This window comes from Schistocerca piceifrons, chromosome 6 (genome assembly GCF_021461385.2).
Source record: "Schistocerca piceifrons isolate TAMUIC-IGC-003096 chromosome 6, iqSchPice1.1, whole genome shotgun sequence".
NCBI classification, from domain to species: domain Eukaryota; kingdom Metazoa; phylum Arthropoda; class Insecta; order Orthoptera; family Acrididae; genus Schistocerca; species Schistocerca piceifrons.
The window spans coordinates 163,529,191-163,555,890 of record NC_060143.1 but is presented as its reverse complement, the minus strand read 5'-3'; the positions used below and the strand labels follow the sequence as shown (position 1 = coordinate 163,555,890).

Below are 26,700 nucleotides of genomic sequence, written 5' to 3'. Positions count from 1 at the left end.
ATTCGAACCTGCGACCGTAGCGGTCGTGCGGTTCCAGACTGAAGAGCCTAGAAACGCTCGGTCACACTGGCCGGCAGCTTTTATGAAGGAATTGGCATCAGTGTAGGCAGTACATGTTCCTACAGCAATGAAAATTTGGCAGTATATACCACAGACATTGGCTAGACAGCTTTTTGCTTCTGTTGATATGCAGAGTGTGGGAGTACAGCACTCATAAATATCAACATATATCAGTAGTATGATACATGTTACAATTTGAAAGTCGACAGGAGTGTGCTTTAGGCCCTTATGGTTCTCACCGCCTCAATTGATAGAGTAAACAGAGGTATGTGTTGGTGAACAGAAATAAAATAAAAGTAAAAATTTTGTTCATATGTCCAGCTTCCCTTAATTAAATCTTTCAGTCCTTCTACCAAAGCGTTGCGTAATTCTGGTACCTTGAGGATTGTTGATGAATACTGAACTTTAGAGAGGTCCTTTAGACTTCTTTACGACACGCCAGTAGCTAAAAACCGAAAGGGGATCTCCTGTCGGCTTGTAACCGGTGTACATTCACAGTTACATTGTTTTACCACTTCTCGGACCAGTTGCTTGTATGAGACATTAGATATTGTGTTTCGACATTCTGGTAAAATTCTGGAACAAGTATGTGTCCTCCAGAAATTAAATTTTCTGATCCATTCAATAATTAAGAAAGAACGTATCCACAGAGCTCAGTTTCTCTTGTTCCTTCTTTTCTGATTCCTCGTGACACGTAAAAGCAGTAGAGCCGCACTCACTTCCACTCACTCATGATCGCCCATTTTGTGGCACAAGTGTGGTCTCCGGTAATGTTTTACTACATGTAGATACAATCTGTGTGGCCGATATTTTGTCTGACAACATTGTCGGGATATATTGTTTACCATACTCACTTCTGATTGCCCTTGTAAACGTACCTTAACTGGAGGAGCATTACAGTGGGTGGTTGGCTGCGACTGATAATGAGCGTGTCCGATAACTAAAATCAAAAAATTTGTTTCTCAATGAATGAAAGAAAGAAATGGACTCCTTTCACCCCTGCACTTGAATGATGACCATCACAAAAAGTTTTGCTGACAACTCTGTGAAAGAGTGTTTATCAAGATATCACACAATGCTGGTCTGTGATGCTGTGCGAACAACTGTGTGCAATCACCCATTAAGACAGTAACAGGAATCTTTCTAAGATAGTGGCTTAGGGCAGAGGTTAAAAAGTGATAAGACAGCAGTGGGCAAGGAAACCTCTATGACAGTCTGGACGGTTTTATCCTGTTTATACTGCTAACAGCGACAGTTCATGCAAGGATACTAGGATCTACATCTACGTGGATACTCTGCAAATCACATTTAAGAATTGTTGGTAATAGCTGAACACTGACGTCTCCTGGGCAATAGCAGCGGCCTCGTTCTTATAATATGCCGAGGTCATCATCAGAGTGGCAGCGCTCTTTAAATTATCAAGTGGGATTTGTTGTGTTGTCAGTTTCCCTGTGGCACACTAGCTATTTGGTGCTTCATTTGTAGCTGTTGTGATACAGGGGTTCGCCGACCCAGGGTTATGTGTATTTTTCAATTTGAACTAGCCACAGGTGATCATTTTTCGCAGATAATGAATGTTTCTTTCCAAAATAACGTAACGGTTCATGGGGCTTACGGGTACTGCTAACTACCACACATACTTGACCGTAAAGTAAAATTCTCCCTCTATTAGATTTCCGTGAGCTCTATTAAGAGTGACTTAAGTGCTCTGAGACGGACTCTTGAGGAAACTGAGAAGAGTCTTCGATAACAGACTGCCTACTCTTTCTTTACCCAATATGTAGCTGCTGTGATCTATATATTTGAAGGCCACTTTGGCCAGTCTCTGCGAAGAATTTCTTCATTTGGGAGAAGTTCATTCAGCAGAGAACCACAATGGGGACGGGAAGTATCGTGTGCAAAGACGAAGTCAGAACCAACCACATCACTGGAAAATCACCCTTTGTTATGTACATTATAGGTTTTTGGACATCTAGCCCAACGAAGTTTAAAAGCTCCTCGCACCTTCCGACATAACATTTTCTCATACCGGATTATCACCACTCCAACGTCCAACTGATTTTCTATAAGCTGGTCGCCTAGCAGTCTGCGAGTGTGCATACACTTCTTATTACAGTTTTTATGTATTGTTAGTTTACCAAGCAGTAACGTCCTACCCCACAGGTAAAGACCAGGATTAAGATAATACTACAGGTGCCTAATTATATTTACCTTCGATGTCAGACGTCGGTTCGCCTACAAATATCATTACAGTTGTTTTTTCAAATCTGTGGTCATCCACTGCACTAACACTGATGCAATACAAGCACACCAGGCCGGAGCGTACTGATGAAGTAAGCTTAACATCTCAAACATATTTAATGTTGTTGTCTATTCCTACTTTAATAGACGATTACTGCTATTAAAAGATATTATGAACTATCAGCGCAAAACGCTCACCTGTACTGTTGACACTTCGTGTAATTTGGGAAAATGTTCCGGAGCACAGGATCAAGAAGGAAGGAAAAAAGACTGGATTTGTCCCGTCGACACCGAGGTCATTAGAGACCGAGCACAAGCTCGGATTACGTCAAGGAAATCGCCCGAGCCTTTTCAAAGGAACCATCCAAGCGCCTGCCTGGAGCGATTCAGGGAAGTCACAGCACGAGATCTTTATTAAAGTTAACTAAATAGTCACTGAACACTATGAAAGTCACATTACAGTAAATTTGTAGTCAGTTCAAGCATTAATTCCATTATTTCAGAACATATTCTTAACGCTGTTGTTTATTTCTGGTCGTCAAGTAAGTAATGTTCCTTTACGCACTAAATTTCGTTGTTCCACATTATATACGTGGCACTTGGCGTGCACAAACAAACAAAAAATGACACTCAGTCTTGATCCTGCGTATCACTTGATGCAAAACATACGCATTTACTAACCGTCCATATTTTTACCACGAATTACGGCACAAGCTTGTCACTTCACAGTAGTTTTGACGCCAAGTAACTTGACTCACAATCCAAAACTACTTGTACTGCGAGCTCTTGACTCGGTGGAGAGAGGAACGGGGGAGTAGGAGGGGGATATCGATACGAGACGCTTACAGTTTATTTGATAATGGCTTCTTGTACTTTACCTGCCGACGAGCAACTTTTTTCGTGTGTGAATAGCATTCATAATCCAATTTCCATGTTAAAAGTAACGATCCCATCATTCCACTTCAATGACCAGAACACGCACTCACCAATGTCTGGTACTGTATACACATTAGCCGAGGCCTGTGTCCTAGATTCAGTGTTATAACATGTTGAATCAACATTCGATAATACAATAACAAAGAACATCACATTGGTAGCACTACTTTGAAAATCAATACTTAATAGTCTGTGATAAATCTACAATCGGACTGACCGCTGTTAACAGCGCGAGATTCATTCTCGAAAATGGAGCATTATTCCTTGCAGGGATTAGAAGACATGCATTCAGCCTATGACGTAGTAGTATATAATAGTTGTAAAGCCAAACAAATGTACAGTTTCCATAAGGACGTTATTATAATGCCAAACGACTGCAAGCTGGAAGTGATAAGGTAACAAGCCACAAAAAATATAATACGCCATTTGTAAAAGATAATCTGATTTTATTTAACAAGTTTTGCAAACTGTTATTGTGGTTTCACTATCACGTAAAATTTAACAAACTCAAATGAATACAATTATTTATAACAATCGAAAAAATCAGCAATAAAAATTTAGTATTTCAAATTTGATCAGCATTAATTTGAGATTTCAAATCCTGACATGGCATAGAGTTTCACGTCACTTATGTGGTACTGTACCAAACTAAATCCAATAATGCAGAGTATGCATTCAGGTACTACTAGAACAGACTGAAAAACATTTCAATTGACAAATGTTCGAGGATAATACATTAAGCATCAGTAAGGATTTAGTTAACACATCAGTTAACACCTGTGAGCACACGAGATCACAACAGGGAATGAGCGACTATAAAAGTAATATGAAACAAAAACGTTTAATTCAGTTAAACACTTTTTCAATGGTTATTCTTAGGCAGCGGTAGTCTCATTGAAAGAACTGAGTTTAGTAACAAGTAGCCAACATGAAATTAATTACAAAATAAATCCCAGCCAACAAAGAATGTACTAATGCACGTAGCTTAATTTTAAGGTGTAATAATTCAGGTTAATTCTATAAAAGAATGTACAAACAAAATTTAAACGACAACTCCGCAAAGGCAAGATAAGCAGCACGTAGTAAAACACATTACTCCTGTGTACAAAATAAATTACACGTATAGCCAGCACACATAATATTCATAAATTATCAACAGGGTAGAAACTCGACAGCTAGTAGCTAGACAACCAGCCCCAAATAATTGTGGCACAAACAGTTTTATCAATGTAAGTTAGCCAAGTTGGAACCGGGAAACTCTTTAAATGAAATCGGTGTTAACTCAATCTTCGAACGATACAGCACACGCAGTTTAAAGAACCTATGGCACAGCGAATGGTCTCGAATAACTTCGCAGAGTCTGCACTAAGTTGCTCAACAAATAAGTCCAACATCTATGGCTCACTAATCCCGTGAAGTTCCGTAGACTCAAATAGCAGACAAAGCTCCAAGGCTGTCTTCCACCAAACCCAAGTCATGTGCCTGTCGGCATATTAGTTGGTAGAGCAGAGAATCACACACGTTCAGAGTCATATTCGATTTTGGCCTGTGATCGTAGCATCCACGTGCTGCATGATTGGCTGACAACACTTGCTGTTGTATAGCCATCCTGCAGTTGTCGATGATACACAACAGAGCGGGCGTGCAACTCCTTTAAGTCGGCGAGGTGAAGAGCCGGTATGCCCCCCGCATGGGATACGAAGGAGGCAGTTGCTTCGTTACAAAGCACTTTCGATTTCATATCGTACCACCGCACGGATTAAAAATATCGTCCTGGATAGAATGGAGAAACTGGTTTATTGAATCAACAGAGAAGTATGTAACAGGATCGTCAAAGAATTTCTTGCACAACAGAACTTTTGGAAATAGTGCTGTATCATGCGGGAAAGTTTGATCAATACGCCAAAATGCCCTTACAATTCTGACTCCAAATAATACAGTGTCGAGAACAGTGAGTGGCTGAAAATCTTGGGAAGACGCTGGAACACGAGACGGTCGTCGGCTGCTGAAGCTTAAACATTGCATTTGCGCCCGTACTATGTCGGTAGACTTTTTTTCTATACACCCTGAATTCGAATCAACAGCAGTCTGACTCCCAGCAGACCGTCGATCGCCATTTATGGCTCTGCGAATTCGACATGAAGTTCGCTCGTGAAACACCTGCGGTTGTCCATTGCGGCGGCTAATGCGTGTGGAAACATTTTCTTTGCTATACTGAATATCCTTCTTAGTCACCGCTGACCTCGGAAAACTCAGTTTCTTGTGTTATCCTCGATGTACTACGACCCATACGTCTTGCACAGATTATCAACCCACGTTCACAGCCAACAGTCAACTCGCGACGTACAGCCATGTTCACTACCCTCCTCCTTGTAACAGATTGCGTGCATACTCCCAAAATATGCGACGTCTAGCGCAACGTTCGGGCACGGCACTCAGTATAATTCCAACCCAGAGTTTAGTACTTTCAATACATTAAGTTATTACGTTGCAATGTGTAATGCATGGAACTAGACTGGTGCTAGTCACTTGGCGGAGTTTTAAGGTGGACGAGATTTCCTCAGAACTGCTGCTATCCCAGGGAGAGCCAGCCAAGACTAAAATCTTCCACTGGTGTACAAGACATCTGAGACAGAGGTGATGTCCTCAGAGTATAAGAATTCCAATTCCAAAGAAATCAGGTGCTAACAAATGTGAAAATTACCATGCTACGAGGTGCGACAATAAAGTGATGAAACTGATTTTCTTTGCAAGATGTGGCAACCCTGCAGGCTTGCGTAGGCACAGTATCTTTGACCTTGGTCTATAAGCTGCTTCTGGTCCAAGCGGCACATCGATGCTACTGCTCAGTCGTGAGTTGTGCTGCAATAAGTTAACATGTGATTGTGTCTCTCGTCACGGAAATGGAACCGCATGATATTGCGCAACGGTATGCCATTACGACAACTTACGGTAAGCTTCAGAAGGATTTTGGAGAGGAGGTTATGACAAGAGCTCAAGTTTTTCATTGGCATAATATGTTTAGCGAAGGCATTACGGATCTTGAAGATGAAGACCGCAGTGGACGACCATCAACCTCACGGACGGATGTCAACTTGGCCAGGGTGCGTGAACTCGTACGATCTGCTCGAAGAATATCCGAGAAAATGATTGTAGAAGAGCTGAACATCAATCGAGAAACTGTTCGTCTAATAATAACTGAAGGTCTTGGTATGAGAAAGATTTGTGCAAAAATGGTCCCCAAAAATCTCACACCACAACAGCGAGAAACACGGAAAATTGTGGCAGCCGATCTGTTAGAGCAAACGGAAATCAATCCAGAGTTGTTGAGCTGTGTTATCATTGGTGATGAAAGTTAGATTTTTCAGTACGATCCAGAGACAAAACGCCAAAGTTCGCAATGGTGTTCAAAGGGATCACCCAGACCCAAAAAATCTCGCATGTCAAAGTCAAAAGTAAAATGAAGGCTTGTGTGCTTCTTTGATTCCAAGGGAATTGTTCATAAAGAATGGGTGCCTCCTGGACAAATAGTTAAACAGTATTGCTACAAAGGAATTTTAGAAAGACTTCGTAAAAGAGTTCTTAGTGTCCGTGCCAACATTGCTGATAATTGCATTCTGGGTCACGATATTGTGCCATCCCATACTGCTCTGTCACTACAGCAATTTTTTACCTCAAAACAAATTTCAGTACTACCACAGCTACCTTATTCACCATATATCGCTCCTTGCGACTTTTTCTATTTCCAAGAGTCAGAACGGCTGTCAAGGACAACATTTTCAAACAACACAAGATCTCCAAAAAGCTGTGACGAGGGTCTTGGAGGATATTACAGAAGATGAGCTCCAGAAATGTTACCATACATGGCAGAAGCGCTGGAAAAAGTGTGTGCAATCAGAAGGGAACTACTTTGAAGGAGACAACACTAAACTTGACTAAAACGGTAAGCAACTTTTTTTCACATCAGTCTCATTATTGTCGCACCTCATATATACGTAATAGATCATGGTTGCAAAATATTGACACGAATTATTTACAAAAGAATGGAGAAACTGGTGGCAACCAACTTCGCGGAAGATCATTTTGGGTTCCGAAGGAAAGCAGGTACACGCGAGGCAAAACTGACCCTGCGGCTTCTCTTAGAAGTTAACTTAAGGTAAAGGCAAACTTACGATTATAGCATTTGTAGATTTGAAGCACTCTTTTGACAACCTTGACTGGAATATACTTTTTAAACTTCTGAAGGTAAACTTCTGAAGGTAGCAAGCGTAAGATACACGAAACAGCAAGTCATACATAAACCAGATGGCAGTTATAAGAGCCGAAGGACACTCTGCACACTGAGAGAGTTGTGAAGGAAAGCAAGGGGAAATTTCGATAGGGAGTTACAGTCCAGGGAGAAGAAGCAAAAGCTTTGAGGTTTACCGATGATACTGTAGTTCTATCAGAGGCAGCAAAGGACTTGGAAGTGCAGTTGAGAAGAATGGATAGATGCTTGAAAGGAGGATATAAGAGGAACGTTAACAAAAGGTAAATACTGGTGATGGAATCTAGTCGAATTAAATAAGGCGGGCTGAGGAAATTAGATTAGTGTATGAGACGCTAAAAGTAGCGGATGAGTGTCGATATTAGGGCAGTAAAATAACATATGATGGACGACGTAGTGGGGATATACACTCCTGGAAATGGAAAAAAGAACACATTGACACCGGTGTGTCAGACCCACCATACTTGCTCCGGACACTGCGAGAGAGCTGTACAAGCAATGATCACACGCACGGCACAGCGGACACACCAGGAACCGCGGTGTTGGCCGTCAAATGGCGCCAGCTGCGCAGCATTTGTGCACCGCCGCCGTCAGTGTCAGCCAGTTTGCCGTGGCATACGGAGCTCCATCGCAGTCTTTAACACTGGTAGAATGCCGCGACAGCGTGGACGTGAACCGTATGTGCAATTGACGGACTTTGAGCGAGGGCGTATAGTGGGCATGCGGGAGGCCGGGTGGACGTACCGCCGAATTGCTCAACACGTGGGGCGTGAGGTCTCCACAGTACATCGATGTTGTCGCCAGTGGTCGGCGGAAGGTGCACGTGCCCGTCGACCTGGGACCGGACCGCAGCGACGCACGGATGCACGCCAAGACCGTAGGATCCTACGCAGTGCCGTAGGGGACCGCACCGCCACTTCCCAGCAAATTAGGGACACTGTTGCTCCTGGGGTATCGGCGAGGACCATTCGCAACCGTCTCCATGAAGCTGGGCTACGGTCCCGCACACCGTTAGGCCGTCTTCCGCTCACGCCCCAACATCGTGCAGCCCGCCTCCAGTGGTGTCGCGACAGGCGTGAATGGAGGGACGAATGGAGACGTGTCGTCTTCAGCGATGAGAGTCGCTTCTGCCTTGGTGCCAAAGACGGTCGTATGCGTGTTTGGCGCCGTGCAGGTGAGCGCCACAATCAGGACTGCATACGACCGAGGCACACAGGGCCAACACCCGGCATCATGGTGTGGGGAGTGATCTCCTACACTGGCCGTACACCACTGGTGATCGTCGAGGGGACACTGAATAGTGCACGGTACATCCAAACCGTCATCGAACCCATCGTTCTACCATTCCTAGACCGGCAAGAGAACTTGCTGTTCCAACAGGACAATGCACGTCCGCATGTATCCCGTGCCACCCAACGTGCTCTAGAAGGTGTAAGTCAACTACCCTGGCCAGCAAGATCTCCGAATCTGTCCCCCATTGAGCATGTTTGGGACTGGATGAAGCGTCGTCTCACGCGGTCTGCACGTCCAGCACGAACGCTGGTCCAACTGAGGCGCCAGGTGGAAATGGCATGGCAAGCCGTTCCACAGGCCTACATCCAGCATCTCTACGATCGTCTCCATGGGAGAATAGCAGCCTGCTTTGCTGCGAAAGGTGGATATACACTGTACTAGTGCCGACATTGTGCATGCTCTGTTGCCTGTGTCTATGTGCCTGTGGTTCTGTCAGTGTGATCATGTGATGTATCTGACCCCAGGAATGTGTCAATAAAGTTTCCCCTTCCTGGGACAATGAATTCACGGTGTTCTTATTTCAATTTCCAGGAGTGTAGCTTTTGAAATGTAGTAATACAAAATAAAACAGAAGGTTCGATGGGTCGATCGCCTAACTAAAGAGGAGGTACTGAATGAAATCTGTGAGAATTTGTAACGTAGCTTGACTAGAAGAAGGGATCGGTTGACAGGACACTCTTAGCCATCAAGTAATTGTCAATTTAGTACTAGAGGGATCTGTGGGCGAGGGGTAAAAATAACAGAGGAGAGTAATAGATGAATACAGTAAACAGGTTCAAATGGGTGTGGACTGCAGTAGTTATTCAGATATGAAGATACTTAGGCAGGATAGAGTAGCGTGGAGAGCTGCGTCAAACCAGTCCTCGGACTGAAGACGATAACAACAACAATGAGGTTTAAGTTGCTTATGTTATTAACAAACTAAATATCTATATGAGATCATGAGATTCCTATCTGGAAATACGTCGCATAGGACCCTGTGGTAACCTTACCGTAAACGTATGAACGCCCTGTTTACAGTTTGTAGGGAAATTAGAACGTCTGAAATAGAAGATGTGAAGGCAGTTACCTTTGAGACATATCCGATTTCGCCGTGCACTAAGGTGCTGGTATGAGTCGTACTGTGGAATGAGTGCATGGTCTGGCATGTGATGGGCATTCCCTGTGTCTTGCAACCATCGCTAAAGCCTAGAAATGCCACTATGCTGCTCAGATCACAGTTTCTCTCTGACAGACTTCCAAGTGTCCTAGAATTTCAACCTGTGAAATAATGTCCATATTACTTTTCGGGGTGATAATGGAAATTTGACGACTAGCCTTGGTATTGTGTAATGTTGATGTCTTACTCGCTTCAAATCACAAGGACATTAAAAGTGTTGAACGAAAGAGGTAGTTAATTGCAGCTTTGTATTCATTTACAAACTGTGCTTTCCGTTGACACTTCTGATTTTCCGGAATAAAAGTATTCGAGCAATTTATGTTTCTAAAGTTCACACGACCTTCGACTTTTAGCTTTCCAATTTTTATGTACCACTGCTATTACTTCTTGCAGGAGGGCGTTTGTTCAACCGTTAGAAAGTAAGGATTATTTCACATTGCTTCTCTATCGTAAAAACAAATTTTAATTGTCGTTTATGCCTCGCTAAGATTAATCAGATCTATGACAAAGGTGATACCGTCTTTGCATCTTAAACATTTTACACGAATCCTGTAAAACTGGAACCTCTGTATTGCGTATTCCGAAAAAGTAAACACATCAAAAATCGATAGCAAAAAATTATTGCCACTCATTTCTAGACTCAGGTACTGCTTTGACATTAATCGAATATGAACTGAAACACATACTCTTGTCTTCTATTGTACTAAACTGCTTCCTTCAGACAAATGTTTTGTAATTTATACTAGACAGTAACAATTAACAGTACAGAGTAATTTTCCGCTTCACTGCATATGAACGCGAGGCAATTTAACTGCACAGAAACAAGAATATTTCTTTACTTCTTTGAAAGAAGACAGAAACTCTTTCTGTTGTCAAAATGGCCGCTATTTGATTTCCTTTGAACACAATGAAGCGGAACGCCTTCCACGAAACGCATTGGGCTGGATATTTAACTAATTGGCCACACGATGCGTAACTGCTAATTTACGGAGAAATAAACATTGGTGAGGGCATAGTTTCGCTACAAATGAACCGAAGCCTGGTCATTTTGAATAGACTGGATCTGCGTGTTATAGTGATGGACCGAAATTCTACCAGTAACGATGGGAAATAATATGCGGACCATCTTCCTTTTATATAACCGCCAAACAGTGGCAATACATGGTCAAGTTTCCACTAGAAATAGCCTACTGAGACACACAAAATTCACCACTGAAATTACTACTTTCCCATTTTTAGGTTTTGGAATCGTTTCTAATACTTTACTTCTGAGGAATCATAAGGCTTACTAGTCATAATGAAGTTGAAACTTCCGTGCCTTACCAGGGCATTGATCCCGGACTTGCCGGCCCAGTGTGGCCACGCGGTTAAAGGCGCTTCAGTCTGGAACCGCGCGACCGCTACGGTCGCAGGTTCGAATCCTGCCTCGGGCATGGATGTGTGTGATGTCCTTAGGTTAGTTAGGTTTAAGTAGTTCTAAGTTCTAGGGGACTGATGACCTCAGATGTTAAGTCCCATAGTGCTCAGAGCCATTTTTGATCCCGGACTTCGACCCTTGGCAAGGTTCAAATGGCTTAAGGGAGTATGCCACACTCTCTATGAGTAAATAAAACAGATAATGGTGTCACATTCGCTCTTCAGCGTAACCAAACTCATGGTATGTAATACAATAATAGCTCCAGAGGCTTTGTGTATCGCAGAGGCCTTGAATATCACAAAAGCGAGCAAAAGGAGGCAGTTAGTACTTAAAAGAAAAATCTGCAGCTACATTTTTGGCCCGTTGTGAAATGTGGGTGAGTGTACAAGCAAAAGAAACCTGGAAATGCATGAAATGATGCACAATAAAACTGTGTGCCTAATATGTTTGCTGAAATCTTCGATGAACGGAACATGTGGATCACAGAGCTGAGCACCGTAGACGCAGAGCAGTGATGGTGGACATTCCTGAGGGAACACGTCCTTTTGGCAGACACAAAAAGTGATGGATGGATAAAACCATAGAAGTCCTGTGCCAGGTGGGAGTCGTATCGAAGTGAACGTAAATAATCAGAAGCCTAGTCAACAGTTGAATCTTTTCAGGAAAACAGTCTCTAAGAGAGATTGAAATAGCGTCGGGTGTGGCTGGACAGGCTGCAGTTAGCTTCCTTCATATACCCCAACCAGGTTCTACAACACATGGAAAACTTTTCGGCCAATCTATGCTGCAGAAGTCTCCACCAGGGAGAAATTCATCGACCAGAGCAACAGGATACTGACGGATATTATGGTGTCTGACTAGGTATTTCAGATTAAATGTTCCACTGAAAAAAGGCACTTTTGACGTCGGTACATCATATCTGTATTTCTGAGCGTCAAGAATATTTCTCCTACCACCAACACAGACGTGAATCTTCGCACTCTCCTTTAAAATGATGCCTCTCCACATCAGGTCTTCATCATTAGCAGTATTTTTGTAAAATGAATCCGGCACGATCCAGTCCTGTATATATATATATATATATATATATATATATATATATATATATATATATATAGTGCTTAAAATAAAGTATCATAGGTGCCCAGTCTGGAGAGCAGAGCACTTGAACGCACCGCATGCGGGTTCGGGGAGCGAACCTGCCACTTCTCGTGGATTAACGACAGGCTTACTACAGCGGCCAGCCTGCGTCTGGTTTTTAGACTGTTCAACAAGTCCAAAAAGGTTAACACCCGGCTGGTATACATGTCTCGTCTCATATACATGCTATGCAAACTTTTAAAAACGTTCTCGCATTCCAACAAGGCTTATACTCTAACCACAGAGAAATGTGATACACACATTACGATCTAGCTTCAGGAAAAACATCCGGACACCATTTGTCACTAACGGTTTCATAACAATATAACAGTTCCGATCCCGTATAGAAATGGTACAAGACCAAGAAGACGAAGAAGAGATTCCTGCAGGAGGTAGTATTGCTCAAAACCAGAAAAAAACGTTCCTACAATGACATGTTCTGTGGCGGTGTTCGTAGCGACAAACACTTGGCTGTAGAAATGGCTTACGAAGTCACCGCCACACCTTTAATAGCGGGCCGACCGGTCCGCTGGAACAGTGAACAGAAAGATGAAAGCCCAAACACTCAGATTAAATAAAAGTCGGTACTTATCTTTATTCATGAAGATACAGAAACACAGTAGTGAACTCGGTGTCTACAGAAATTGTCTAGTTCGAGTCGGAGCGGCTAGGTCAGCGTCGGCTGACGACAAACAACAACTCTGCTGCGATGAACACACAACTGACTAGCAAGTACACAATTCGGAGGCGAGTATACAATTGAGCGGCGAATACAGAACTGTCCTAGCGCTCGCGACTCCAGCGCTTAAGAAGCCAGAAGCCAGCGGTGGCGCGCGCAGACTTGCGGCGATTTCCTGTCTCGCTGGCGCTGCTTATGCGGACGGCGTCCGTACTTTGATGCTGCCAACCTTTTGGCAGCGGGCTCGGTTGGCATTACTGGCTAGGATACAACAACATGTCCAGAAACCAACACCTGCTGAGGTTTGGAGCAATCTGTCCTATCATTCACATCTGTCTGTTACGCAGAAGTAGATACTATAGGCTGTGTTGCACGTGGGTGCCTCACATCATGACGCCTTTGGAATGAACCACGCATTCTTTCAACCACATCTGGTTCAATTCAGACTGTGACACATAGATTGGTCACAGGCTCCTGCAACGTCTGCACAGATTTGATGGATTGGGCGTACCCTATTGTCTTTAAATATACCCCCAACCAGAGATCCAACGAGTTCAGGTCATTCTACCGGACCACCTCCTTTAATCCATGTTGCGATAAGGGACGGTGACTCTGTCCGTGGAGAACGGGGTGGTGCGCCGTCATTGCACTGTTAAAACTGATATCAGTACTACTGTCAGTTTCTCACAGCTTACAACCAGTGACATATGTGCAATTAACAGCAACAATAAGATGGCCTACACCTCCGAATTACTCCTCACAAGTAAAACAGTTGATGTCTCGACAGGCATTGCTTTCCACACATATCATTGTAGAGACTTTGGGTTTGACCAATACAACCTCGTGTTGGAAGTATGTGACGCTTCTTTTATATAGATACAGAATACACATTGTGGGGCAAATAAAAGTCGCCCGAAGAATAGAGTTCCCGGGTACAAAGAAACACAGCAAAGGAAAGGAAATACGGTACTAAGCAGATGTTGATTCGTTAGGACTCTGAAATATTTTCTGGTGAACTGCAGCCATGTTTTCTGGTGTGCAGGCATGTTTCGGAATGTTTTTTTACTTGTTCGAAAGAGATTCTGTGTGATGCTGTTTTCAGACTAAGCGCTGCATGGCACTCTTTACTGGCGCTTTAGCTGCATTAAATTTCTCAGCAAACAACGGACCACACCGTTTCCATGAGTTTGTTGTCGCGTAACTTTACGTTCGGAACGCTTGTGGATCAGCGCGTCACGAGGTGTGATTATATGCAAAGATCACGTCCAATTGAATCCACTCGTCTGTGCCACTTTTATTTGCCCCACCTTGTATATACTGCTATGCAAAACGTAAGGATGTAAGTAACTTCCGCATGATGTATCATTGCCAAGTAATGTAGTTCAGCCGGCCGCGGTGGCCGAGCGGTTCTAGGCGCTTCAGTCGAGAACCGCGCGACTGCTACGGTCGCAGGTTCGAATCCTGCCTCGGGCAGGGATGTGTGTGATGTCCTTAGGTTAGTTAGGTTTAAGTAGTTCTAAGTTCTAGGGGACTGATGACCTCAGATGTTAAGTCCCATAGTGCTCAGAGCCATTTGAACCAATGTAGTTCAATGAACGTTGAACAATTGCTACTGTAAAGTCCAGAAGATAACTAGACGCAGTGAGACGGATGGAAAGTATACTTTCAAAGATAATAATTGAAGTCACTGCGATTCATGATGGAGCCCTGGACGTTACAAAAAGTGGGGCGTGCTTCTTAATAGGAAGCGTGGATACCACGGACGGCAATGCACGTTATGGAACACATTCCCATACTAGCTGCAAGGTTGATAAGGAGTTATTGTGGTAGGCCGTTCCATTCCTCCACCAGAGAGATTGACAACTGCTGAATGGTCGTGGGAGCATGTGGACGTGCTACAATACGTCGCCGCAACGCGTCCCACACGTTCTCAGTGGGTTTTCAATCGATGGAGCGAGCAGGTCATACCATTCGCAATTCGATGCAGTCACGCACTGTCATCCATGAAAATGAAGTCAGAGCCAAATGCACCCCTGAAATGGCGCACATGGAGAAGGAGAACAGTGTCATAATAGCACTGACCGGTGATTGTACGGTGTTCAAAGACGTGGAGGTCAGCACGAACATATAACAAGTTGCCTCCTCACACCATAACGGCAGTGTCCCAGGGTACATTACATATTCCCACGAACAGTCACCATATGAGGGTACTCTCAGCATTTCATTCTAGAGACGACTTCAAAGCTGTTGATTATTTTTGAAAACATTTCTGGAGAAATTCAGAGGTCAGAGTAGAATATTTGAAATTAATTATGAAACTGTCTAGATCGCGAAGGCACGTTTATTACAACGTCACCTGTTTCGATTGTCACATGATCATCTTCAAACCTTGAAATCTGTTATATGATACAGGATATAAATTAGCTGTATAATTACGAAACATGTGTACCCATATTGATGGATCGCGGCTGTACACGGAGCAGGAACCACCAAATGACGATAGTAAAGTGTTGGGTAGAGCAGCGCAGCTTACGCTGACATCATTCTGTCAGCTGTAGGTGGACCAAAAAAATGTTCAAATGTGTGTGAATTCCTAAGGGACCAAACTGCTTAGGTCACCGTTCCCTAGACTTACGCACTACTGAAACTAACTTATGCTAATAACAACACACACACACACACACACACACACACACACACACACACACACACACATGCCCGAGGGAGGACTCGAACCTCCGGCAGGAGGGGCAGAGGTAGGTGGAGCCTGCAGTATTTACCAAATAGTTGCGCTTATCTCTGCAGCAGTTGAATGTCGTCATTCAATGGTTTCTGCTTCTTGTACACCCATTGTCCATAGATAGAATTACATCTACATGTTTTGTAATTTTATAGCTAATTTTCCATTTACGTATCCCCCTGATTTATATCCCGCATCGTATTACAGTTTTAAAGGTCAAAAGGTGATCATGTGACAATCGAAACCGGTACCTTGCAGTAAACGTGCCTTTGCGATCTAGACTGTTTTATAATCAATTTAAAATTTGTTGTTTTACGATTTCTCCACCATTTCTTTCCTTCACTGAATTCTCGTCCAGAAAGGTATAAAAGGGAACTTTGGTAATGTCTAATAAAGTGAAATAGAGAAGAGAGGTCCTGGTACAAATGATGTTTTGATCAAGAAAGGGGAGGGGGGAGGGTAGAGGGGAAACGCCGGGGAAGGATTATGAATCATGTGTGTCGTTATGAGTCGTATCATATGCAGCATGGCAATATTAGACTAATTACAAAACATACAGAACAGTTTAAGTAATCATTCTTCCCGTGCTTCATTCGTGAGTGGAAAGTTGCTCTAACAGTTGGTACGATAGGAACTATCGTCTGTCCTGCACTTCAGAGTGGTTTGCAGAGTATGGATGTAGATGTATAGTGGAAGATTCATTATGGTAATCGGTTTCTTTTTCAACTTTAAACAGACCATCAAAATATGAAAATACTGAATTTTTCTATTTTGATGTTTTAGTTAGTTAGTTACGTGTTCCGTTGATCAATCTCACGGTAACCGTTATAATGTGGAACGTGTCAAGTGCATAAGAAATGCAAACATGACTCAAGCTTAAAATTGTTATTACCTACACCATTCCCTTAAATGGCACAAAATGCTTATATTATAACTACAAATTTATTTATTCCCATTGAAGAATTCATCTATGATATAGAAGGAGTTGTCAAGGAGATTTGATTTCATTTAATTTTTGAAATTATTACTGCTGTCTGTCCGATACTTTATTTCATCTGGTAATTTATCGAAAAGTTTTACATCAGCATATTTTACCCCTAAGTAGAGGATAATGGTAGTTTTTTTACTTTTGGTATTATTATCAGGAATGTCACTGTTGTTTTTAAGGTGGTCAGTGTCATTGAGAACATATTTCATTACTGAGTAAATGTACTGTGAGACTGTTGTAAAAATTCCTAATCTTTTGAACAGATCCCTACAAGAAGTGCGACTATGGGCCCCACTCATTATTCTAAACACTTTCTTTTGAACAGTGAATACTTTTTTGCCTAAGTGTTGAATTACCCCAAAACATTATTCTGTACGAAATCAGAGAGTGAAAGTATGCAAAGTAGGTTAGCTTACTGCTTTCTGTATCCCAAAAATTGGCAATTATTCTGACTGCAAAAGTTGGTGAACCTAGTCGCTTTAGGAGACCCAAAATATGAATTTAAGATTCTCATCTATATGTACACCCAAAAACTTAGTATTCTGTACCGTGGCTACAGACTTCTGTTGATATGTTATATTTATTGAACGAACTGTACTCCTTGCAGCAGAAAATTGTATTACTGTGGTTTTTCAAAGTTCAGAGAAAGCCCATTTGCAGAAAATAGTTAATAAAACTTTTCTAAAGAGCTTATTTGTATCATTTTCTACTGGAGTTCCTTTTACTGAATTGATAATCATGCTTGTATCATCAGCAAAAAGTGTCAGTTTAGCTTCTTGTTTCAGATAAGAAGGGAAGTCATTCACACATACCAAGAACAGAATGGGACCTACGATCAAAACCTGTGGAACAACTACTGTAATTTCCACACCAGTTAGATGAAGTGGAAAGCTTCCTGACATCACTTAAACCATATAAAGAAACTTTTTTCTTCCTGTTCTGTAGATATGACTTAAAACACTCATATGCTGTTCCATTTATAACATAGAATTGTAATATCTGTAACATAATGTCATAGTTCACACAAATAAATGCTTTGAATAAATCACAGAAAATTCCTATTGGTGACTTTTACTATTTATGGACCCTATTGTGTGGGTAGTGAAATTGTATACTGCTGTCTCAGCAGAATAGCATTTATAAATCCAAACTGGGATTTACTCAGTATCCCATTACTGTTGAGATGGCTAAATTTCGAGTAAATTACTTTCTCAAAGATTTTTGAAAATGCCGTAAGCAAGAACACTGGACAGTAGTTATTGACATCTATGGTGTCCCCTTTTTTTGTAGAGAGGCTTGAAAATGGCATATTTTAACCTGTCTGGGAAAGTAACTTCAGTTAGTGATGCATTACATATGTGACTCAGAACATCAAATGCAATTGCCTCACGTCGTTTTAATATGTTGTTTGAGATTTCATCTATTCCAACAGTCCATTTATGTTTCAATGATTTAATGATTTTTCTTATTTCACAAGAGGTTGTTAGTTGAAAATTAGTCTGACTAAATTTCGCAAGTATGACTCTTCCAAGTACTGCTTGGGTTTTTCTTTTCAACTATTCTCATCAATTTTTTCACCTACACTTATGAATTGGTTGTTAAATACATTAGCTACTTGTGTACTGTTGGTTAAGATGGTCTCATTCTCTTTAATAGTAATATGACTTACACCAGTTGTTACTTTTCCTGTCTCCCTTCTAACAACATTCCATACTGATTTGAATTTATTGCCCGAGTTGTTAATTTCATCTCTAACATACATATTTCATGATTTTCTGACACTTTTTTCAGTATGTTACTATAATTTTTATAGTGTAAAACTGCTTCTGGGTCTTTACTAATTCTTGGTGGCTCATACAGTTTCTTTTTATTTCTGAAGGCACTTTAAAACCTGCAGTAATTGAAGATTTCTTTGACACCCACAACTGTTTGGTGTTCCATTCAGTAATTTCTTTGGGCAACGTTGTTCAAAAAAGGGATATAAATGTATCAAGAAATATGTTGAATTTATAATTAGCATTTGGCTCAATATATACATCTCCCCAGTTAACATTTCTTAAACTTTCTCTGAAGTGCTCTATAGATATCAAGGAGCAACCTTTTACTCTTACTTAATGGATTCTGAAGTGTACTCCCCACTAGATTTTGTAAGTTAATCAATTCTGCATCATGGTCTGATAATCCATTTGTCACAGGGAAAGTATGAGTTAGTTTTACATCGACTTGCTGTACAAATACATTATCGGTTAGTGTTACTGTTTTGAGCTATATGTATAGGGAAATTGATGACTGATTTTAAGTTATATGTCATTAATAACACTCATAGTTCACTTTTTCTATCAGAATTGCTTAGAAAGTTTACACTGAATCAATAACTTCTTGTTTTCGTCTGACAGACAGCATAATAGCGAGTCCAAATTTTTATGAGTAGCTTCCAATCTCCTAATGGGGACCTGTGTACTGTTACTAATATCACTACTACATTATCTAGCTGTAGTTCACGTTCATAACCTTCAAAGTGCTGATCGACACATAATTTGCTTAATTCTACATTTTTGTATTTATACCCTTGTTTTGCGTAAACAGCAACTCCTTCTTTATCGATGCTAGATCTGCAAGTGTAAGATGCTGAATTATACCTACTTATATTGACATTATCCATCCCCATCCACGCAACTGAGGTGGCACCGTGACAACGATTATGGACTCGTATTCAGGGGGACGTCGTTTCAAATCTCCCTCTGATCTTACTGATGCCGGTTTCCCCTGATTTCTCTAAACTGCCCTACAAAAGTGTTGGCACGGTTCTTAGGAATCCCAATACGAGCTTCTGCTGCTGCCGTAACAACTTCGTCATTAATTGGATCCTTTCTTAATTTTTTTAAGTTGTCAACTCGATTTCCAGTTTTGATGTTTTAATCTGATTCAGTCCCTTCCTCTAAAAACCATTTTTTTTTTTTTTTTTTTTTTTTGCAAGACGGAGACGTCTGTTTCATTTTGCTGATATATTCTAAACTCCGAAAGCTGCACATTTTTTTTCTTAATCTGATGGCAGTAACTTTCTTTTTATTGTCAGTGGTTTCAGTTATTACTGCGCAGATCAAACGTGTAAATGTGTCTTGTTAGGTACTACATACCAGTACCAGCGAATTTAGTATTATAAGGAAACTATAGAAGAATAGCCTGTTTGCACGAAGTGAGGCAACCGCCGCTGGCCTGGCTGCACGCAGCTGTCTGACGGCCGCCTGCTGGTGTTGCAGGGCACACGCGGAAGATCAGCATCCCGGACTGCATCGAGTTCCCCATCACGACGAACGCGTGCCGCGGCTTCTGTGAGTCGTGGTCTGTGCCGTCGGCGCTCAACACGCTGCGCGTCAACCCGCACCAGGCCATCACCAGCATCGGGCAGTGCTGCAACATCATGGAGACGGAAGACGTAAGTCTGCATAACGGAGCAATGTAAACCTCTCCGCCCCCCTCCCCCAAATCCCTTTCCAGCTACGGTGGCATGGCCGAGGTCACTGAAGCGCTTGACTGTCGTAACCACTTTGAAACTTGGTGATGGAAGAAAATTTCGTCGCCAGTACCAGACTTCGGGCCAATGCCCTTGATTAGTATCGAAACCTCTCGGCAGTGACTCATGGCATGACAGCACGCGATACTGTTTATGGTGATCGGTCCGTCGGATAGGCACGCTAATGCAGGAGCCCCACCCCGATGCTAGTTAGTCCAAGTTTTGTGTGACGGCCCACGGCTAAATTTTCAAAAAACTATTGCCCGAAAACAAAACAAAAATATGTATGCATAAGAAATTAAATTTGTAATTCTTTCTCTTTCATGAAATTCGATCCAAGATGGCGATCATGGCCAAAAAATTCTGCAAAATTACAAAAATCATTTTTCTTAAATAAGAAAATAACTGTAGGTCCGATAGAAAGCGGTGCGTCATTGTAAATGTACGTTTCGGTTAGGCATAGGTTTCACAACAATTGACAGTGAGCTTGATTCTTCGTATTTTCAGTCTTGATCTGATGATGCCAGTAGCCGAAACATCTCAATAAATGGAAATATATTAAGTGATAGTTATGATTTAAAATTGGAGTAATCACTGAAAAATCGGTTTCCTTCATTTTCGTTTTCCATTAAAGTATTAGGATTTTCAAAGTGTTCCGTAAGAGGAAAAGTTTTGGAACTCCTGTTGTGATTGTCTGTAGCTTCATGTGGCTGAATCTGAAAATCATTACCGATGAGTTTTTCGAGTGACTGATCACTAACTTCGCAGCCATATTGAGTACTCGACAACGAATATTGGTGTCTGACACAGGCACATTTGCCAGTTGTTTCATATCTGACTCATCTCTCGTTACAGATACCACGTCCGGAGCAGCCAGTAAAATAAGGTATTCCGGTATGGTGTACGGTTTCTTGCTCTTTGCTACACTGTAGGCAGCTTTGTAAGATTAAAGAAGAGTCTTTCTAGGAATCATAGCTTATGTAGTGAAAGTTTTTTTTTATTCTGTCGAATTTTTAACTTGTGAGAAAATTATTCTCGTGGGTTGTTTACCAACGACCATAGTTTGACTGCAAATGTCTTTTTATTTTATTAGGAAGCATGATTTCAGTAGCTAGGACTTGGAAACACATAACACACTGTGGTCGTTCTTCACTTAAAGAAGTAGCGCACATAAAACCAAAATTCAGTTAACAGTCGTCATACTTCATGCTTTTTATTCTATTTTTGTCTTCGGGACTGCATGATACATTTAACATATAGTTGACAAGGAAGCACAAATCACATAAGATAAACAAGTTAAAACCATCAGCATAAGGCAAAACCAATCTTCAGGCTGATTGTCATTGAATAAGAACGACTCACATAATGCAGTTAGACTGCCGTCTAGCACGCTGTCATAATAACTACATTAACTGTTCGGCCTGCTACATGCTGCTATCAGTGCACACGTTGTTCCTTTATTCAGAAAGCTAATAAACCAAATATTATTTTTTTATGAAACCACTGCGTCGCCCCTACTTTAAGGCCGCAATGCCTCTCGAAACTGCGACGCACAGTCTGAAAACCCCTGTCTAATACCTTTACATCAGTGGTTCCCAACCTGGGCGTAAATACCCCCTGAGGGGTAAAACGAAATTTTCTGGGGGTAAAAATACGAAGGGTTACATTACGGTTCAGTCACGTACTAAAGTGCTTTAAAAAAATCAGTTGCACTACCTCATTAGACTAATAAGTTTAAGATAGGTTGCTAACTCTAAAAGTGTCAAAAATGAGCATTAACGCCCGATGGTACGTTGATGTGGCCACAGTGAATGTATTAACGACAGACATTATTGGAACTCTGTGAACATTAGGTGATAACAACTAGCTGCAGCTGGCTACTTGCCTGTATTGTTGCGGCAGTTCATTATTTACCCCACCGAGATACCGGCTCGCTCAGTGTTCTATCGTTAGTCAGTTGTTAATTCGCCAACCACGTCAACAGATAAGAACTGAGTGCCTCCAACTTCACTACCTTCTCAACGTCTTTCGGATTAAGACGAGAAAGAGAAACAGGTTAGTAAAGTTTTCCCTATTCAGGAGCTAAATGTTGGGAAAGAAATTCCTAATTAACAGCACTGCCTTTCGTTTACTACTGGACATAAATAGCTGAGTCGATAAGATATATGTAGATGTGTAAGTTTCTTTTTTATCTGTAGTTTTGTTGCCACTGAACAGTAACCCAAAAAAGTCACTGTAAATGACGTACACTGCTACCGTCTAAAAATTACTTCATAGAGAGGACAGAAATGGATTGAACATATGCCTCAAGCCGACTTTTATACTGCAAAATAAACGTTCTAGACACAGGTGTATGATTTCAGACGTGGGCATAATCGTGATTACAAGCTTGTGAGTCGAGAAAAATTCTTATAGAAGTCTATGAGACTTTGTTTTGTTACACAGCATTCCCGCTAACATAGAAAGAGTAAGTATTCACTATCATCATAGTGTGGTGAATGGCTTCGCTTATGATCAACATGTGTTCGTGCATCGAAAGAAAGCGCACAATTTGCGCAACATGCCGCTGTCCGCCCTCCCCATTTTATCACAGCGCTTGTGCTCTCCATTGCCTCCTGAAAAGGTTTGATCTAGGTATGTACAAGAAAGGCGGCGGCACTACTCCTGTAGATCGCAGTACGCAATGATTCAGTCTTCAAACTCATTGCCACAGTTCTTTGTAACAGACGTTTTCACGCTGCCACGCAAAGAATCGTGTACGCATCTAGATTTGATTGAAGGAAAACTTAAAGCTGAAAGTTGAGTCATCTGCTGCGCCGCTAAAAAAGAAAAGAAATGCATAAAAAATTAAAAACGACGGATTCTGGATTCGCATATTTTTTCTCTATGCAGTCATTGTCATTGCAATGTACCGTGGAAATAATCGTTTCAAATAACTACTTGTCGGCAAAACTCTACAGTTTGAAATTGTTTTATCGAATGTCGTTCGAAGATTTATATATGTTGTACATCTACCACGAATAATGGACACATACTGTACAACTGCAGTATCAAGCAAACTTTTTGGCAACGGCAGATTCCTTTATGAATTTCATGTACCTATTGAAGATATCCGAAATATATCAGCTATTGTCATAGAAGTGTGTACATCGTCATCCGTTTCGCATGCGACATCGCTGGCGACCCACTGCCAGTCATCACGTAATTTTGTTTTTATGTGTTGTTTATTGTCCTTAGAATCCCACAATTCCTGCTTTTCTCTAGAAAGAGCTGTAAGGCTTTCAATTTCTTTGCGGTTACACACCATACGTAGTGAGAACGTACTGCTGCAACGCGAATATAAACACCCACTGGATCACTGAACTCGCGATTATTAAGCCATTTATGCAATGTGTGGTGTGCTGTAACTTGTCAGCGTACACTACATGGCGGCACAGTGCGATATTAACTTGTCACGTCTGCACCGACAATGTTCCGCAAAGCCGAGTCTGAGAATGTCATTTCGAGTGGAACTCAAAATGCCTGAGAAATACTGTGCTGCAGGCGCTGGATTTTAGATGCAATGCCACGAATTCATATGAGTTGCCGTCCAGAAGCAGCCTTCTGACACTGAGTCGCAGCTTTGCGTCTCATAGCGTACTAGGCTTAAGATTACTGCAATGTACGCTTTTATTCTCTCCGTCTCTTTCCCAGGCGTAAACATGGTACTGCTATTCTGGGCAGATCTTCTCTTTCCTCTTTCGGTTAATTCAGGGAGCTTAGTGGTAAACTACAAATCCAAAAGTCTCAAGTTCGATCCCTGGTCAGTCATAGGATTTTATCTCTCACTTATTACTTCTTTTCCCTTTCATTATGTTTGTTGGTGTGAAAAATTGTAAGTTGCATCTTGGGTCGGAATCTAATTTGGACAGTAGTTCCCTCCATAAAAGGCTGGGTAAGTCGGTTCAAAACTAGGAGGAAGGCAAGGTCGTACCAACTCCAACAGGACCATGCGTGGTAACACACTGCGATGTTGAAAACAGCCTTCAGATTGATGAACAAATTGATGTAGCTTTATTTTACTTACATAGAGCAATGTTAACATTCGTGTTAATCTTACAATGAACAAACTACAGCAAAAGTAATGCTGACACCCACGATAAAATTACGACGAACAAAGTATAGCAACACTATATTGATGATTCTGAGATTACATCCAAGTGCAGCTGAATAAATGGCAGGATCAGTACGTAACTAGGTATATACTTCAGGCTTCTAAAGGTGCTTCACAACAAATTGAGGCGAAACGTCTATGGCAAAATATAAATGAATTTACTTGCAAATAGAAGCAAACCAGAACTCATTGCATTATGTTCTTTACGGTTAATGCTGCATTTTCGTCACCCTTGTTTCCAAAAATGCTTAATGGTGTTCTTCTTTCTCTTACGTGCCGGCACTGTAGTAACCTTTCCTTCTTCCAGGATCCATACCACCTCGGGAAAAAAAAAAAAAAAAAAAAAAAAAAAAAGATCGTACAGTTGTCTGACGAGAAAAGACAAATGAAATGGAGCAGAACAAAACTATGATTTAACATATCGCACTATTTCAGGAAAATGGGCACGTTGGCTACAACCGTTAGCTGCTGCTGTTTCCCATACATTCTCATTCATCCTGGTGTTACCATTTCGGGTCAATGTTTCGCTATAGACGGTAATGCACTGTGTTTCAGGTGGAGGTCCGTGTGATGTGTCTCGACGGGCCCCGGGATTTGGTGTTCAAGTCGGCAAAGAGCTGCCAATGCTACCACTGCAAGAAGGATTAATGACGTAGGCTCTCCCGCATCGCTACCAGCGGTTCTTGACGTCTCCCAGTCACCAGGATCCACAGTTACTCCCAGCTGGCGACTGATTTAATTGCGTCAATAGTTACTGAATTTATTCCTCAAGACGACATTAGTTCAACGATAGTTTATAAAGTAGAAAGATTTTAGTGGTTGCTGTAACCATTATTTCAGTTAAATTCTGTTCACTATTGTTATATCGTAAATTAACTTCGATAGGACTGTTTATAATCTTCTCACGTCATCATTTTCAATTAATCTATCTGAGTACAATAGTAGACTGTTACACAATTGAGACTTAGTAAAGCATAATAATAGTACAGTGCCATTCTGTAGAAATTACTTACTCTCTATTCTGAAGACGACCTTTTTGTTCTAACATGACTTGGAGGCGTCAAGAAAATTTTTGCGTGTTGTATTATTTCCGTAGAATAGCTCCAACTGATCTTCCAGTGAATCATATAATGTAATACCACGTAACAATTAGAACTAACGTAGCTTTGCAATGCCTCATTATTTTAACTTCTCAGGGATTGTGTTCCAATGTAACAGAACACTGTATCTTAATTTAAGTATGCTTGAGATCTAATAAAATGTGCAATGATGCAGATTTTTGTCTTCTCAACAAAAGATGAAACGATACTGTGTCTAATATTTTTCTGTTCCCATGAATTTATCTCCTTTCTAACACATCGCCATATCTTGGTGCCAGTTTCCCCTTGACACCACGGAACGGTACTGAGGAGTAACAACACTTCGTCTCTTCAGACAAAGATTGTATTGTTTAAGCCTTGTACCAAATGTTATTTCTCATCTATAATCTCGAGCGCTCGAGTACAAGGTTAAGCAATATATCTATCTGATTAAGAAACGCTTTTATCTTGAAATGTATTTTCTTAAAAATTTATCGTTCATATTAAGATTGACCAATAGTGTTCTAGATGACGTCGGCATGTAAACATGACTTGATTGTATCTTGATTGTTCTAGTCAATTGTTAATGAACAGTACTGATGTACAGTATGTATCAAAAATGTAAATAAATTATTATAATAGCTTACATACTAATGCATAATTTTGAAGAAAAACATTCATTGTTAAAACTTACTTTCACGTCCCGATTTATATGACTGTTCTTATAACTCTTTGCCTCTCATAAGGATAGGGTGTCAGCTGATCACGTTTTACATATTCACTGCACTTTTAATCGCAAATGAGAATGGATTGCTGCAATTCTAAGAGGAGGATCAGGATACACACACACACACACACACACACACACACACACACACACACACACACACACTGGTGTACTACACTCTATCAAGGGAACAGCTTTACTCTTGTGCTAAACCATAATTATGAGGTTCAATAACGGCCATTTTCATATCTCTATTTAGCGTTCTTCATAGCGAATGATTTATTATTCTCAATATTATAATCTTTGT

At 41.3% G+C, this 26,700-nt stretch overlaps 1 protein-coding gene across 1 annotated transcript in view; it reads left to right on the top strand.

Annotated features, from left to right (window-relative positions):
* Nucleotides 1-26,121, top strand: part of LOC124803009 (thyrostimulin alpha-2 subunit) — a 348,758-nt gene extending 322,637 nt beyond the window's left edge. The window contains exons 3-4 of the mRNA XM_047264115.1: nt 20,181-20,356; nt 25,143-26,121. Of these exons, the coding sequence (XP_047120071.1) occupies nt 20,181-20,356; nt 25,143-25,235 (269 nt within the window). The 3' untranslated portion in view covers nt 25,236-26,121. The remainder of the gene's footprint in view (nt 1-20,180; nt 20,357-25,142) is intronic.
* The last annotated feature ends 579 nt before the right edge of the window (nt 26,122-26,700 follow it).